This window comes from Mustela putorius, unplaced genomic scaffold (assembly GCF_011764305.1).
Source record: "Mustela putorius furo isolate JIRA1106 unplaced genomic scaffold, ASM1176430v1.1 tig00003853_pilon_pilon_pilon, whole genome shotgun sequence".
Classification (NCBI taxonomy): Eukaryota; Metazoa; Chordata; class Mammalia; order Carnivora; family Mustelidae; genus Mustela; species Mustela putorius.
Genome location: NW_025422005.1, coordinates 31215770 through 31232237, shown reverse-complemented (window position 1 = coordinate 31232237; position 16468 = coordinate 31215770). Strand labels below are relative to the sequence as shown.

Genomic DNA, 16468 nt, shown 5'->3' with positions numbered 1-16468 from the left:
GTGAGAGGGAGGCCGAGACAGAAGGCAGATCCCTGACATGTTACGTACCTAGCTCTAGCTGTGCCGGAAACCATTCTACCCTCCCCGACAGTTTAGTTATCTGGGCTAACAAATTCCATTTTCTTTTCTTTTTTCTCTTCTTCTCTCCTCTTCTCTTCTTTTTTCTTTTCCTTCCTTCCTTGTTTTTCTTTCCTTAAGCTATACTTGGTTAGGTTTTTGTTGTTCAGGACCAAAGAGTGCTGACTAATCCGAATTTCTTCATCCCCACCCCCAGACCACGTACCCCACCCCACCGCCACTGAACAGCCAAAAGCAACCACCTCCTACTGAAAACTTTAATGAAACCAATAAGTTAATAAGTTAACAAAGTGAGGTACTTGCATATCCGAGAACTGGGTTGGTGGGGGGACCTTGATTGTGGAAGGAGGGAGGGCTTCATCCCAAATCTCCTTTGGTCATAGGGTAATCCCATTCTTCTGACCCTCTCCACAGCTCTGTCTCTGAGGGGTTAGAGGGTGGCTCTCTGGGGACAGTGCAGTGCAGGTGAGGAGAGCCAGGACAGGCTCCATCCAGGGCATGACAGTCACATGCAGAGGAGACATTGGGGCAGAGGCTGGGCACCATGGGGCTGCACGAGATCCAGCCCCAGCCCTGGCGCTGGTGCATGCGGGTCCCCAGTCATGAGATGCAGGCTGCTGGGTCGGAGCCCCTCCTCGTTCCCTGGTGCCCCACGGAGGGTCACCATCAGTCTGCTACCCATCCCCCTCCTGCTCCCTGCATTGGCTTCGCAATAGAGGGATAGAGGGGCCGGGATACCAAAGAGGTGCTGGGGGCCTGGCATTGGGGGATGTATGCCAGAATGGGGGGCTGCCAACTGAAATGAAGAGTGAGGTGCAGAAGGAGGGGACACAGTGCGTGTGGGTGCCAGGTGCACAGCTGGGGCCCAACAGATTGGAGCAGCTAGATACATTATTATTCTCTCCGGGAGTGAGAGTACTAGGAAAGGGGTAGGTCTAGTGGAAGCAAGCCTGGTAACCATCCTGGGGAAGGGCCTGGGGTTTTTCCAGTGCTGTCCAAGCCCCAGGGGCTTAGGCCTGAGTTGTGCTGTAGGGATGCCAGGGAGGGTCCTTGTGGGGCAGCAGAAGCAGCAGTGTAGGCTCCTGGACCAGTGAGAAGTAGAGGTTCTTGGGAAAGGGGAGCAGGTGAAACTCGGAGGTAAGGCCTAGAGAGGCCAGGGGCCACTTCAGAGCTCCCTGTCCTACTCAGATTGAGTGGCAGGCTTCCTCTTAGTGGACGTCACCCTGCAGGGCCAGTCCATCAGCATCAGCTGCAGAACCCTAAGGAAGGCTGACCGGCTGTGTGCACACATCTCCAGGTGTGTGTGAGACTGTGTGTGTCTGTGCGCGTGAGAGGCTTTCTGCATGTTGGGGGAAACTTTGTGTGACCATGGGAGCACTGTCCGTGGGAGATTTGGAGGCAAATATAGAAACTTGTGCTGTAAGGTGTCTGGAGGGCCAAGGAGGGGAGTGGACATCCAGCAGGAAGAAGGAGCCCCTGGGAGGGGATACCTGCCAATGGGTAGGGGAGGCAAGGGAGAAACAGGCCCCATGCTGGGTGAGGTGCGGGTGATAAGCCAAAGAAAGGGATGGGGCGCATGGCCAAGCAGCCTGAGACCAGCTATTGCTGGGGGCCCATCTCCCAATGAGGGAGGGGCAGAAGGACCCCATAGGGGTCCCCCAAATTGCATATTTAACATAGTTTGCATATATGGTGTCCAGCTGCCTTGTGGCAGGGTCCTATGCTTGTGGGTACCTAGGGGCACCTTGGGCCCACCCCAGAGTGGGGCGGGGACTTGGCGGGAGGGTTTCCCTGCTCTGTCCAAAGGGCGGGCCAGAGACCTCACCTTGCATAGCTGGAAGCTGGGTCAGGGCCCAGGACCCCAGCGCCCCACTCCCACTCCCGGGTCAGTGCCCCTGCCAGGCAGGCCATGTCAAGGCTTGATGAAACGGGCAGGGCACTGGGGGGCCCAGAAGCCGCGGGGCAGCCGCTACTGCTGCCCTCCGTGTGGCCTGGCATCTCACGCTCCTGAGATGGGGCGGGTCGCTGGCACCCCCATGGCGAATATCTCACCCACCCAGGCAGCTCAATACTGCGTGTGGCCTCTCTCCCCGCAAGGGAGCAAGTTCAAGTAAGAGAGGAGTCCGGAGGCCTCAGAGGGCGGGTCCGACCGCCAGGCCCAGGGGCTGGCCGTGTGCTGCCCCGCCCCTGAGAAGCCCCTCAGTCCATGTTGGTGCTGACCGAGCGGGAGATGCTGAGCGTCTGTGCGGAGATGGAGATGTCCTCGTGGTCCACAGGACTATGGTAGTCGGAGGTGATGTCGGGGTCGAAGAGCGGCACTTGCACGGTTCCCAGGCTGGCCGAAGTGCCCGAGCGCAGGCAGCGCGAGTAGAAGCCCAACAGCAGGTCCAGCTTGTGTTCGATGGACTGCACCTGGGGACAAGGTGCGGCTGGGGGCGGGGCTTGGAGCTGGGGCGGAGCTTGGGGAGGGGTGCAGTCAGGAGGCGGGGCTTGGCCGGGGAGGGACGCTTCTGGGAGACGCGGCTCCTCCCATGGGAGGGGCGACGGAAACGGCGGAGTTGGCCGGGGGGCGGGACGAAGGTGGGAAGCTGGGGGTTCATTCCGGGAGGGAAATCTAGTTGTGATTGATTGGAATAGTCCGGGAGCTACAGTCAGACAACTGAGGCGGGGTTACATGGCAGTACAAGAAATTTAGACGGCCTTATCTGAGACCACAGCCACCTGGAGACGGGGCTTGTCAGGAGAGGGTGGGTTTATCGGGGTCGTCTAGCAGAAATGGGCGGGCTTCCTGGGAGGCGGGGCTATCTGTGGGGCGGGGACCCGTGGGGCCGGGGACGCGTGAACCCTGCTCAGGCCTCCCAGGCTGGTGGCCTGGGCTGCGGCTCCGAGAAGTGCACCCTCCCCTTGTGCTGGTCCCCGTGGCCTTTCGGGAGCTTCTTGGTCGACGACCAGCTCCATCATACAAGCGAAACTCCACCCCATACTCACCTGCTTCTCCACCTTGACCACGCGTCCCATCATACTGATCTCATCCACCGCCTCCGTGTCAGAGGGCCCCTTGTCTCCCTTCTCTCGGGCCTTCCGGTCCCCGGGCCCCCGCCCCACAATCTGGTCCACCCTGTGGAAGAAAGTAACCGTCAAAGGGCTCAGACACACGCCAACCGTCCCTCCCTCAAGAACTCTAGGTTGCCTACTAAACGGGGAGATGCAGCCTGCAGGGTAGGAGGACAGATGTGAAACGGTGGACTGGGAAAAAAGAGACCCAAACAGGAATGTAAGTTATAAGGTGGACAAGACTGGAGCTGGTCCAACCTTATCTTTCTGCTCTCCTTTACAGCGTGATTCTTGAAAGCATTATCTCGGCCCGCTGTCCCATTTCTCTCCTCCCTTTCTCTCTTAAACCTACACCAGTCAGGCTTTCATTCCCACCATCTCACCAGAACTACTGTTGTCAAGATCCCAAATGACCTCTGTATTGCTAAATTCCATGGTCAACTCTCAGGCCTCATTATACTTGACCTTTTAGCAGCACTCCAGCCCTCGGCACCAGGGGGACCATCTGGTCACCCTTCTTCCCGCATATCCTTCATGTGGGGTCGCAAACACCACCTTCTCCCAGTTCTCCTCCTACGTCACGGACCTCTCCTTCTCCCTCTACTTTGCTGGTTCTCCTTTACCTCCACAAAACACTGCAGGACCCAAGGCTCACTCCTAGGACCTCGTTTCTCTCTGCACTCTCACAAGGTGATGTCTTCAGTTCCAGATTTGCAATTCCTCTGTGCCCTGTTGACACAAATCTCTATTTCCAGCTGACAGCTCTCCTCTGAAGTCCACACTGCACAGTCTAAATGCCCCAACAACACTCCCGTGGATGTCCGATTGGCTTCATAACCCAACACCTCCCAGCTCACCTGAGCCAAACCTGCTGCCTTTGTTGGCTTCTCTGTGTCAACAAATGGCAACATTTTCCTGTTGTTTCCTGTTGCTCGAGCCATAACCCTTGGCTTCAGCCTTAACTCTCTTTTCTTCTCTTATACCCCATCAGAAAACCCTACCAGCTCTACCTTTAAAATCTATCTGGAGTCTGCATACTTCTCCCACCCCCTCCACTGCTGCCCCCTTGGTCCAAGTCCCCATCATCTCTTGCCTGCACGTCTGATGCAGTCTCCTGTCTGGTTGCCCTGCTTCTACCCTCGCTTCCGTATAGGTCATCCTCACACAACACCTTGGGTGCTCCTTTAAAAATATGCTCAGATCTTGTCCGTCCTTTGCTCCAGCCTCTCCAAGGCTTGCAGCTCCCCTTAGGTGAATGCCAGCGTGTGTCCTGTGGCCCACGGGGCCTTATACAGCCCAAGGGCCATTCATCTTCTGACCTTGCCTACTGCTCTTAGGCCACAACAGACACACTGGGCTCCTTGGTGCTCCTTAAACAACACCCTAGGACACCTGCCTAAGCCTTTGCTCTTGCTGTTGCCTCTGAAAACTCTTTTCTTAAACAGTCACAGAGCTGTTGCCCCACCTTTCTTTTCCCTCAAATGTCACCTTCTTACCTATTTAAAATCACAAACCCCAATACCTTAACCCTTATGTTTCTCCTTAGGCTTGATCACCATCTGACACGGTCTAGTTTCATTTATTTATCATCTGTTCTCTTCCACTAGAATAAAAGCGCCATGAGGGCCAGGACTCTTGCTTTTCACCAGAGCCCCACTGTCTGGCAAGTAACAAAAGCCCCATGATTATTAAGAGATCAAGTGAATGAATGGCAGTGAGAATGCTGGCTACAGGAGAAGGGCAAGGTGTAGGTGATTACGGTCTTGGTGCAAGAATTCTTCTTACATGCTGGGTGGAGAGAAGAGGTACGGGAGGGTTCCACAGGCAAGAGGGGGGCAGCATTGAGGACAATTTGCCTATCCCCTTGGGAGATGGGAGATCTCCCAATAATTTTAATAATCTCCCAATTATTTTACTCCTCCTATTATCCTATTTGGAGGTGGGAGACCTCCCAATAATTTTAATAATCTCCCAATTATTTTACTCCTCCTATTATTTCAGGACCAGGAAACAGCCGTCTAAAGACATCCCCCCGAGGAGTGCAGGTTGGTAGGGATCGCACAGAGGACGTGAGGCTGGGTCCTTCTCGCTCAAGACAGGTGCGGGGTCAGTCCTCAGTGGCTTGCAGCAAGCCAGAAGCCTTGCCCAGGCCAGAAACTCCAGCTCCTGCGGGGGCCTCTAGGGGGCGCCCGCGGCTCTGCTCGGGCGCGGGCGGGAGTGGAGTGGGGGGCCACTCAGCTCGCAGTCCTTGCTTTGCAGCGAGGGCCACGGTCTCACTGCGAGCGCACCCACCGAGCCTGCAGGCTCTTGATCCGGCCCAGCATATCCAGGTGCCCCGCCGAATACTGCTCGATGACGTCCTTCACGTCGTATGGTCGCAGCGTCTCCTTGAATTTCCTTTTGGCCACCAGGAATTTCAGGATCCTGTCGGGAGAGGGGGTCTCAGCGGGAAGGGTTTCTTTTCCAGCCGGCTTCCCATCCCTTTGCTAACCTTTTGCTCAGCATTAGGGCACCTTCTGCTTGGGTCACTGGAAACAGCCTCTGCTGGGTCTCCCAGCCTCCCACCATGTTCCCACCATGTTCCGTTCCCAACCCCTTTGATGTCTCTTTGTTTTTGTTTTGTTGTTGTTGTTGTTTTTAAAATGTGGTTTTATCTGCAGTAGCATTAGCCTGGGAGGCCTGGGGCTGGGCCTGGTTTCTCCCTGCTAGCTGGGACACAGGGCAGGCCTCTGTGAACCCTGGTGATCAAGACGGCTTGATCCTGTCTTTTTTTTGCATTTTTGCATTCACTGCATAAATGCTTGTTAGCGCCACTGTGCTAGACCTGGGCACCCAAAGAGGCATGAGACCCAATCCCTGATCTCAGGAGCCCTGTTCTGGCGTGGGAGACAGGACACACAATTATGGGGTGACGAGGGCCATGTCAAGGAATGGAGACAGTGGTCTGGGATGATGAGAAAGGGGCTCTCAGCTGGGGAGGTCAGAGGGCAAGTCTGGAGAGTGGTACATTCCAGTCCCAAAGGCAAGGGGGGCGGGGATGAAAAGAGGCTTTCTGGACACAGACAGACATGGAGGCATGAGAGTGAGATTCCGTTCCAAGTTGCCAGGCCAGAATGTGCAGTCGAGGGATTGAGCCGCCAGGGGAGGTAGGGCGGCATATAAGAAGAGAAAGAGATTGACCTTGGAAAGGCCACTGGTGGGCAGGCGGAGGAGGCACTCGGAAGAGCCCCAAATCTCTGACAGAGATTAGTTAGTGGGCGGCAGGGGTGGTGGGGAAGGGTTTCCTCTGCATTAGCATGATGACTCTCTGCCTGCCTGCATGGGCAATGCTCAGAGGCCAGAGTCTTGGGCAGGAAAACCAGACCCAGGGGCAGGGCCTGATCTGGGAGTGGGCAGCTGGGAGCAATTCAGGACTAAAAGGGACTTCCAGGGTTCTGAGTCTGGGTCCAGAATAATTCCCATGGCTTAGGCAATGGGGTGGGTGGTGGTGCCACAGGCTGAAGTGGGAACAGGGGAGGAAGAGCAGGTCTGGGGCATGCTGGGGGTAAAGGGTCCATGGGGCGGCCAAGGAGACCTGACCTGGGCCATGTGGCGGCTCAGGCGATGTGTTCCAGAAGCTGGTCGCTTGGAGGAGAGAGACAACATGTGTAAAAAGGGGGTGGGGAGAGGCCTCAAACTCTCTGGGGAGCAGAGAGCGGCCCAGCTGACTCTGATCTTACAAGGAACACAAAACAAAGAGGCTTGTGGGTAGATGCATCAGACAGAGAGGAGAGGAGGCGAGCCTGGAAGGCCTCGGGTTACCCCGAGGTTTCTGTAGCTAGAGCTGCAGGCCAGAGACAGAGTCTAGGCCAAGAATCCACGCCAATAAGCTTGGGGGCCAGAGCCATGACCAAAGGGCTCAGGAGACTCTGGCCCACTCTTGTCAAGGCAGGGAGACAGCCAGTAGAGCCAGCAGGATGGGACTTGCAAACTCATTTGACCAAGACCCACCATAAGAAATACATTTTACGGGGCACCTGGGTGGCTCAGTCCGTTAAACACCCGACTCTTGATTTTGGCTCAGGTCATGATCTCATGGATCGTGGGATCCAGCCCCGCAGTCTTTGGACTCCACATACTCAGTGTTTGCTTGGGATTCTCTCTCTCCCTCTCCCTCAGCCCCTCCCCCTGCTTGTGCTCGCTCTCTTTTTCTCTCTCTCTCTCAAATAAACAAATCTTAAAAAAAAAAAAATACATTTCATATCAGAGACCAGTACACACACACACACACACACACACACACACACACACACAACTGAAATGTAGGTTTCATCAACATTATTTGCCCTTCCTATGAGGGAGTGCGCTCTGCTATTTTCTTTTCTATTCCTTCTTCTTGTTGTTAAATGCTGACCGTGGCCCACTACATTGATTTCACTAAGTTGATTTCAAACTGTTGTGACCTGTGGTTTGAAAAGCACCGCTCTAGAGGAAGTCCTGAGGGAGACAGACAAGCTGAGGTCAAGACACCCAAGGAGAGAGAGAAACTTGGAGACACAGAAGCAAAAGGAGGATGAAACCGAGACACAGAGTTGGAGGGAAAGAGCACACAGGACAGACGCAGGGAGAGGCAGGCGCCCGGCTAGGGGGGAGGTGGGGAGAGATGCAGAGAGGACACTGCGGGTGGAGGAGAGGGACTGTGGTGGGCAGCCCTCCAGACGTGAAGAGGATGAGCAAACCCTGCTGGGAGCCATATGCCACCTCCCACCCCACCCACACTCCAGGGTCCCCGCCAGCCAGCTCAGCCAAGGGTGCCAGGCGGGCAGCAGCTGGCCTGCCTGGGAGCTAGGCCAGGCCTAGCCAGCAGGGCAGCCCCAGATGGGGAGCAGCAATGGGTGGCAGACGAACTGTTGTGGGGGGGCACCTCAGGCCTCAGACTCACCTGACGGAGCGGATGACCGTCTTCACAGCGGGCATGACGTCATCCACTGTGAGCTCACACTGGTAGCTTTTCTCTTCTGCCACTTCCTCCGAGGGGCCCTCTAGAAAGTCAGGGGGCCCAGGTAGTGGCAGCAGAATGAGCCACTCCCAACCCCCCCCCCACCTGCCGAACCACCCTTAGAGATACCGATCCAGAGACGGATGCTCAGAAAGGGTCCAGAACCTTCCTGGGGGCACAAAGTAGACCAGGCTCCTGCCTCCCTGGCTGCCTTTACCCAGGGTGGAAAATCCTGGTTTCCTGCACACCCATCTGCCCTCTGGCCAGTCAGGCTAAGAATCTGCCTGGTGGCCAGGTAAGTGGGAGTGCATCTTTGGGGCACATCTGATTTGGCCTGCAGCAAATTATACAAAGTACACAGCCCTGGAGGAAGCCCCACAGGTCCCACCAGGACAGTGAGCCTCCAAGAAAAGGGACCTGAGGCCTCTGCACATAATCACACACACAGTCTTATCCTCCAGCTGAGAGGGAAGGAAGATCCAGGGGCTGGCTCCCATGCCCAACTCTGATGCTGGGAAAGGCCCTGGGAGCACATCCTTCTGTCTCCGGGGGAGAGAAATGCTTCTCCCAGGCTGGCGCACTGCACGGAGAGGGGATGCTGTCCTTGAGGAAAGAGAGGGTGGAAGACCAGGCAGCTTCTGGGGTAGGGAAGAGGAGGCCCTGGGCACCAGCCATGCCCAGACTCCCATAGGCCAACATCTCGCAAAGACTGGTCTATGGGATTCTGTAACCTTCCAATAAATGGCAAAGCCAGGATTCAACCCCAGCAACCTGGCTCCAAAGCCTGCACTCTTACCCGCTACCGAGTGCCACACTCTGCATTCTCATTTGATTCTTGAACAGTCTGGAGCCCAGCAAAGCAGGTGTTGTGATGCCCAATTCACAGACCAGGAGATGAGTCCCCAAGGTGGTCCATCAGGTATAGAGCTGGGACTAGACCCGGCTTTCTACCACTAGCCCAGACTCTGTCCCTGCCCTACACCCCCCACTTCACAACAGGTAGGTCCTGGGCCCCAGGCCCCCAGGGGCTCACCCTCAGCAGAGGTGCGGGGTTTGAGTCTCAGGGAGGCCCGGAAGCGGGTGCGATCATTGAAGCTCCAGCTCTTCTGTACCTTGGTGGGGCTGGAGGCCTCGCCCACCTGCTCGCTGCTTGGGGAGGTGGGCATCGGCGGAGGGGCCAGGTGCTGCTTGGAGGGGCCTGTCCATCGCTGGGAGCTGCCCATGCGGATGCGGTCCTTGATGCCCATCCGGCTGCTGGCAGGGCACGTCGGGTGGGGGAGAGAGCCAAGTCAGCGGGAGCTGGGGACAGGTGTGCGTGGGGACATAGCTGGCTTAGGACTTGGGGTAGCTACTGGGTTTTGATTCTCCACCAAGTGGAGACTTCCTGGAATGGAACAAGGGTGTGGCGAGGGGGACCGTGACCCCTACGGGAAGCTGATGCCAGGTCAGTCTGAGCAGATTCCCTCCCTACCCCCATCTCCCACCCCTCATCGCACAGACAGATAAGGGGTGCACAAGAGACAGATGTCAGAGCGGAAGGAGCGAGAGAGACCCAAGAAGGGAGTCAGAGACAGACAGGAGGATGGGAGAGCTGGGCCTGGCTCAGGTGGGTGGGTGGAAGTGGCCACCCCTTTGGGCACATACAGGCTGCCGAGGGATGGAGAGGCTCGCCTGGCCACACACACTGAGAATGGCCTCCAGGTACACAGAGGCAGGCTGTGCGGAGTTGATGGTGTGTGTGTGTGTGTGTGTGTGTGTGTGTGCCTGCACACTTGTGACAGGTACCCAGGTCCCAATGTGTCTATATGTTTCAGTGTATATTTTCCTCCTTTCCTGCTGGAGCTCTTTGGTCCCACATTGGTCAGTCAGGCCCGGTCTTTAGGACCTGGTCCAGTTTTGCCGCATAAACAGGGCCGCCGGGGGTGCAACATGCTCGCTGCAGAGGGCCTTGCCCTTGTGGGTCTACCTGCTCGGCCCACATATATGCCCCAGACATGTCTGGTGCCCTCCCTCCCAGTGAACGTCTTAACCCGTTCTTCTGCGGTCTCCCCTGCCTGAGTTCAACCTACCTGGACAGATCCTGACCCTCCCAGCTCCTCAAACCCCACTGTCTAACAAACCCCCATTTCGGCATCACCTACACATGTCTGTGTGCGCAGGAACACACATGTGTGTGTCTGTGGGTGTGCTCAGATTTCCTTCCTCACACCCCTTGGGGAGGCCCCAGGTTCCCCAGGACAGGCCCTAGTTAGCCAATACCTGGTAGAGTAACTCTGTGTCCAAGGGTTTCAAGGACCATCTTCTCACTGAGTAGGACCTATGCAAATGTCCCCCATCCCGTGCCCTGGGGTGTCACCCCTGCCTCCCTGCTGTGGCTTACAGACAGGCTGGGACCATTCCACCCCAAATGTCCAAGGGTCCTGGCTCAGGAGAGCACCAGCCAGTCTTAGAGGAGGCCTGAGATGAGGCACAGATTGGGGGAGGAGACTGTGTCACCTACTGTCAGGGACTTTCAGGTCAAGAGTTGACCAGAGGACAGATTCTGGTTTCAGGACTGGGTGGGAGCTAGGGTTCCCCATGCCCTGGGCATGGGGTACAGGGTACAGAGCCAAGGTGCTGAGGAAGATCTCGAAACCAGGGGCACCTTCGGGAAGGCAGCCAGGATGTAGGGCCATCCTTAGAAGTAGGGGCCTCTGCCCTTCTAGAAGGGAGAGGATATAGGTCATGGATTGGGGCCCTGCGGATATCAGAAGGAAAGGACTAGGCAGCCCCACAATCCAGCATGCTCTTTGCTGGCCCAGGATCCCCTCAACACATCCCAGAGATTCCAACCAAAGTTTGAGGTTGGCTCTCCCAAACTTTCCTCTGCAGAGCCATTCCTTCGGGCTCTACTCATGCTGGCAAGCACCCCCCACCCGCCCGGCCCGTGCAACCCCTCTCTCTGTCCTCCATTCCTCCAAGGGGGAGAGCAAGAGGGGGGTGGAGAAGGCCCTGACACATAGACAAGGGCCTGGCCCTCCGGATCTCTGCGCCCAGCACATCACTCCAAAGACGTTCTGGGGGAAGGGGGTGACCTTCTTGTCATGAGAAGTGTGTAAGCAAGACTAAGCTTGCTCTCAGCAGGACTTAGGGAAGAAGGGGTCTGGAGGCTTGCACTAGAGGCCTTGAAAGGTCCCTTTCCAGCTCTGATTCTGTGATGGTTGAAGGAGCTTCCAGCCTGGTTTGTGGGGTTCTGTAACTTTCCAGCCAGCCAGAGGCCCTGGGTTCCTCTTCAATGTGAAAAGGCACTGTTTTCCCAGGAGTGACCCTGGATTCTAGCTCCTAGGGCAAGGCCCAGGAAATGGTTCACGTCAGCCTCTCTGGAGCCTAAAAGCTCAAACAAAATGGAAAGAAACCGGGCACGCAGTGGACGTCGGAAGAGCTCCTTCCCGTCCCGGGCTCTGCAGCGCACGCACGGTCCTATCTGACCAGCCTTGGCCCTTGCAGCTCTCTCTCGGCCGCTTTGTGGGGTGGACTCCACATTTACCGTCCCTAGTTTGCAGCCTGGGAAGGAGGGAAAGTGACCTGCCCAAAGTCCCAGAGCCACTCTGGATCCAGCAAGGATCAGCGCCCAGCTTTTTCTGACTTCAGACACTGTTCTTTCTCCGGAACTAGCGATCAGCGTCTAGGGTAGTGGTTCTCCATGCACGGCAATTTTGCTCATTAGGGAGCTTGTGGCAATGTCTGGAAACATTTTTGGTTGTCACATGGGAGGGTGGGCCAAGGCCAGGGAAGCTGCTAAACGATGCTAAATAATGCATGTGACAGCCCCCCGCCCCCGCATCCCAACCAATGAAGAGTTCTCCAAAACCGGACTTGCTTGGGGCTGAGACTGAGAAACGGGTCTAAGGGATTGTTCGTGCCTGGGACACAGATGGGCTAGGCTTAGCTGAGGCTACTCTGTGACAGAGGGTAAGCTCTGGACACAAGCTGCCCTCTAACTGCCCTACTCGGTCAAGCCCTGTGCTCACATCCACAAGAAATGACTTTAAGGATTCCATCCGCTACCAAAGGCCAAGTGCATGGGGAGACGAGGCAGCCTACCCCTTCCGATGCTGTGTACAGCCCCTCTCTTCAGGACTGTGGATGCAGTCTCATCACTGGCCCTTCTGCCCCTGCCTTGCCCTTCCTGCCCATCAAGCCCACACAGCTCAAATCATCTGGCAAAGGGGCAGGTCTAACCCAGAGACTCTTGGCTTAACCCTTCAGGTGTGTCCTCATTTCCTTCAGCCCAGGTTTCCAAGCTATTTTTAAAAATAAGACCTTGACTGTTCAGCATACCGCACTGAACAAGGCCGACCATTTACACAGCACCCCCTATGAGCCAGGCACCTTTTGAGCTAAGCAGACGCCATTACCATCCATGTGTTGCATCTGAGGAAACGGAGGACCCTGGCGCTTAGGGTGGCTAGCAAACAGTGGCCAGGTTGTTTCCAGAACACTAGCTCCTAAGAAGCACTGCCTCTTGGATGAGCCTCTAAGAGCTCTGTCACCCATGTACTTATGGGCCCCTCAACCCACAAGGCTCTAAAAGCATTTTTGGGCAACCCAAGACTCAAGGAGCCCAGACTGCCAGGCAGGGCCTAGAGGCTGGCACTCATATGAGGCTTTGGGGTTCTTCGGGAACCCCAGCTCTGCCCCCAACTTCACTCTTGACCCCACACTCTCTGATCTGCCCATGCTGGGCTGCCTGCTCCTTTCCCGTGGCTGTGCCCTCTCTTGCCTCCTCACCGTGATGCACCGTGATGCATGCTGCTTCCTTGGCCTGGGATGCCCTTCCTCACGTCCACTCCTTTTCGGGCCTCTTCTAGGTGAAGGGCCTGACCCTGGCTCCGTAACCCCTCTGCCTCCCCCCTTCACTGCAGTCATCACACTGAACAGCACTCGCTCTTGGCAAGTCACCAGGCGCCATCTTTTTCATTCATCCCAGTGTCCCTAGCACTGGGCCTGGAACGTGGTGGCGATGCAGCTATCTGAGCTGGGCTCTACAGTTAGCGAAAGAGGGCCAATCCCAGCTCCTTCATGCATCGGCTAGGTCCCTGGTTGGAGGAGGAGGGGGCAGTGGGAAGCCAGGAAGCTAAGCCCAAGGCTGGGCAAAAGTCAGAGTGGGAAGGACCCTCAGAGAGCCTCTAGTTCAATCTGCCCATTCCACAGATGGGAAAATGAGGTCCAGAGAAGGGAAGCATCGTGACCCAGATCACACAGCAGGTCAGCGGCAGAGCCAGAACTCATCCCGAGTCTCCTACAGATGTCCCTCCTGGCAGAGCGGGCACCAGGCCCATGCCTCCCGACCTGGCAGGGGCATCCCCAGGAAGGTATGAGGCTCGTCAGGGCCCCAAGGCAGACGGCAGGCGGCAGGCACATGCACCTTGTCCTTGGCCTATCCTGTCCCCCTCTCCAGCCCCCAAACTGGGTGGGGCAAGGAGGAGTGGGGACAGGAGGAGCAGGCGAGGGGGTACCTCGGTCTCCAGCTGGCGTGGATCCGAAAGAAACTCCGTTTATTACTAAACATCTGGCTGGAAGTTGAGAACAAGACACAAACAGAGGTTAGTGGGAAGGGGGCAGGCGGGCAGAGCGTGGGGAGCTGCCGGGATGGGGCTGGCTTCCTGCGGCTGCTGGGAGAGAAGAACCCCTACCCAAATCACCCTCCAGCCCACATCCCCAGAAGTCAGACCTTCTCAAGATTTGCATTAGGATCTTCAGGGCAGCACGTTAAAGATGCAGAGTTCTGTGCCTCTCCTCCAGAGAGTCTCATTCTGTGGGCTTGGGGAGAGGTCCAGGTATCTGCATTTTGGAACGAACACCCCGCAGATGCTGATGCACGAAGTCAGTGGACCAAGCCTTGAGAAACATCATCTTAGCGCCTCATGGAATAACCCCAAAGAGGGGCAGTGCCGGCCTTGGCAATGCCATCCCCCAGGAAGTCCTGCTGCTCGTAGTCCCGGGAGCGCGCTCAGCCTGGGTCCATCCGCACGCACCACTAAGGGTGTAGCCAACCAGGGGAAGTGTGTATGTGTTCGTGGGTGTGGATTTGCGGGGGGAGTCCTGTTCGGAGCCCCCACCCCATAGGACCCAGAGAGCCGAGAGTAAGGATATGGCCATTTGGCCTGAGCCTGGTAACTAATGTCCTAGAAGTCACAGCTCCAACTCCTGGGGTGCCTGGGAAGAAGGGACACTTCACCACCATCACCATGAGCCCCGGCCACACAGACACTGCAGGGCAGACGGACACAAGGGTGGGGGTTAGTGAATGCCAAGCCCTTGGCAGTCATCTGGTCCTAGGCTTTGGGGACCCACTGCCCCGGAGCAGTTATGGATAGGAAATGGGCTGGGCTCCAGGTTTGTCTCGTTTTTCAGTACCTTCCTATCCAGGCCAGGTGAGACCAGAGCAGACCGGAATCTCCAGAGAGCATGGGCCCAGGCCCTGGGCAAGGTTGCTCAAATAAAAGCTGTGGCTGGGGGTGGGGGAGGACTTTTGAAGGGAGGGGGGTGTAACACTGAAGGGCCTGCAGGCAGGGACAGAGAATCCAACCCCGGGGCCATACCATGGACTCTCTTCCAGGAAGTTCCCAGCCTGGCCTGCCCAATCATGCTTCCCCCCTTCAGCCCCTCACCTGGAGGGACCACCCTGTCTCCCTGCTTCTGTTCAGCTCCTGGCTGGAGATGGCCTCACCAAGCACAGGGAAGAAATGCTGTTCCCAGCATCCTCTGCACCAACCCCTCACCACGGCACCCCCCTCCACTCCATTCCCCAGGCCTTTGCAGCCTGGAGAACCCAGAGCCCCTGATCAGCCTAAATACTGCTGATATTCTGCCTAGGACCCAGAGGCCCAGAGGGACTCCGTAACTTTCTCAAGGACACCCAGCCTCAGGTGTCAGAGGCCAGCTTTCACCACACTGCCTCCTTCCCACTGCAGCGTGGCTGGCCTCTCCTCCCCTCCCCTGTTCTGGGCCCAGGGCTCAGAATTGCACCTGAGGCTTAAGGCCCAGATGTCTACCTGGCTGCTCAGGGATGATGTGTGAAGATGAGAAAAACAAAGAGATGGAGAGGGGGCAAGGGAGGAATGAGGGGAAACTGAGTCCTTGACCTCAAAGCTATACCTTTATAGAAACAGCCCTCTTCCCATACTGTGAGTCAGTGAGCTTCCCTTCTCCAAAAATGCCTGAAATTCCACTACTTTGAACATTTATGTGGGGGGAACCATTGTTCTTTCTTCTTCTTTCAAGATGCAAGAGCTCCAGGAGAGACAGGTCAAGGGGAAAAAGACTGTTAGGAGCAGCAAAATGTCCCTCAGTAAGGAAGAAAGGCATTGTGCGAGAATCCCAAGAGGACCCTCTGGGATTAGCCAAGCTGTGGACAAGGATTACACAAGACAAGAGCATTAGTCATTGGCTGAGTTTATGTAGGTCCTACAGCGGTTCTTAGTCACAGAGCTCTCTCTCCAGCTGGCGTCTCATTCCCAGGAGGCAAGTTCAGTGGCGAGCCCCTTCTAGAGGAACATGCTGGGGGAGGGGGTTCCCGGCCCTCACGCCCCAGAATGGTGCCCACGATTACCTGAGCCGTAAGCACCTGTGGCCAGCGGCCTCCTCCTCTCTCCAGCTGCCCGGGAGGGATGGGGGTGCAGGGTTGGGAGAGTGAGGGGATGTGGAAACAGAGAAAGAAAGAGGACAAATGGAATGAGTGGAGGAGGTGCCGGGAAGGGACGGTGCGGATATCTCCCCCGCTCAGACCCTTAGCGCCCCAGGTGGCAAGCGGGTGAGTCCAGCCTGGCCTCTCCAGGAAGGCTTTCAGTCTGTACCTCTCAGGCCATCCAACGACAACTGCCCAGGCCTCATGACAACGCCTGGGAGTCCACAGAACAGGCCCAGACACCCACATGGTGGCGGCACGCAGGTCTGAGAGAGGGTGAGACAAAGAATGGAAGAGGAGAAGGAGAAGCAAGAGGAGGTGGTGGCCCCAGGGGGCCCCTACCTTTCCCCAGGGCAGAAGGAGGCGCTGCCCGGCCGGTGGCAGGTGGCAACGGGCGGGTAACGGGAGGGCGCTCCATCAGGTACCGGCGCCCGCCGCACCTCCAGGGGCCGTAGGCCCCCGTTGCGGGCCCGTTGCACGTGCTCAAACAAGAGGGCCAGCTCTCTGCAGGAGAGGGCGCCATCAGCAGCAGGCAGGGCCCTGGCACCGCCTGCTCACCTGGTGGGCATGGAGCTCTGGTGCTCAGATCCTGCCAGGCTCTGCCTCTAGAGGTGCTCAGCAGACACCCGAAGCCAAGAACCAGCAGGGTGGGGGGTGGGGGAGACTAACCTTCCTCCCTCTCTTTCTGC

At 56.9% G+C, this 16468-nt stretch overlaps 1 protein-coding gene across 8 annotated transcripts in view; it reads right to left on the bottom strand.

The window, feature by feature from the left end:
• Window positions 1-321: 321 nt before the first annotated feature.
• Window positions 322-16468, bottom strand: part of KCNQ4 (potassium voltage-gated channel subfamily Q member 4) — a 52956-nt gene continuing 36809 nt past the window's right edge. For 7 of the 8 annotated variants that reach the window (XM_045064298.1, XM_045064305.1, XM_013045263.2 and 4 more), the window contains 6 exons: window positions 16122-16283; window positions 9144-9364; window positions 8054-8153; window positions 5425-5556; window positions 3067-3196; window positions 322-2490 (listed from right to left, as the gene is read on the bottom strand). In XM_045064298.1, coding sequence (XP_044920233.1) covers window positions 2278-2490; window positions 3067-3196; window positions 5425-5556; window positions 8054-8153; window positions 9144-9364; window positions 16122-16283 — 958 coding nt within the window. In that variant the 3' untranslated portion in view covers window positions 322-2277. Of the gene's footprint in view, window positions 2491-3066; window positions 3197-5424; window positions 5557-8053; window positions 8154-9143; window positions 9365-15704; window positions 15750-16121; window positions 16284-16468 lie in introns of all 8 variants that reach the window. The other variant, XM_045064299.1, reaches the window with a different exon arrangement.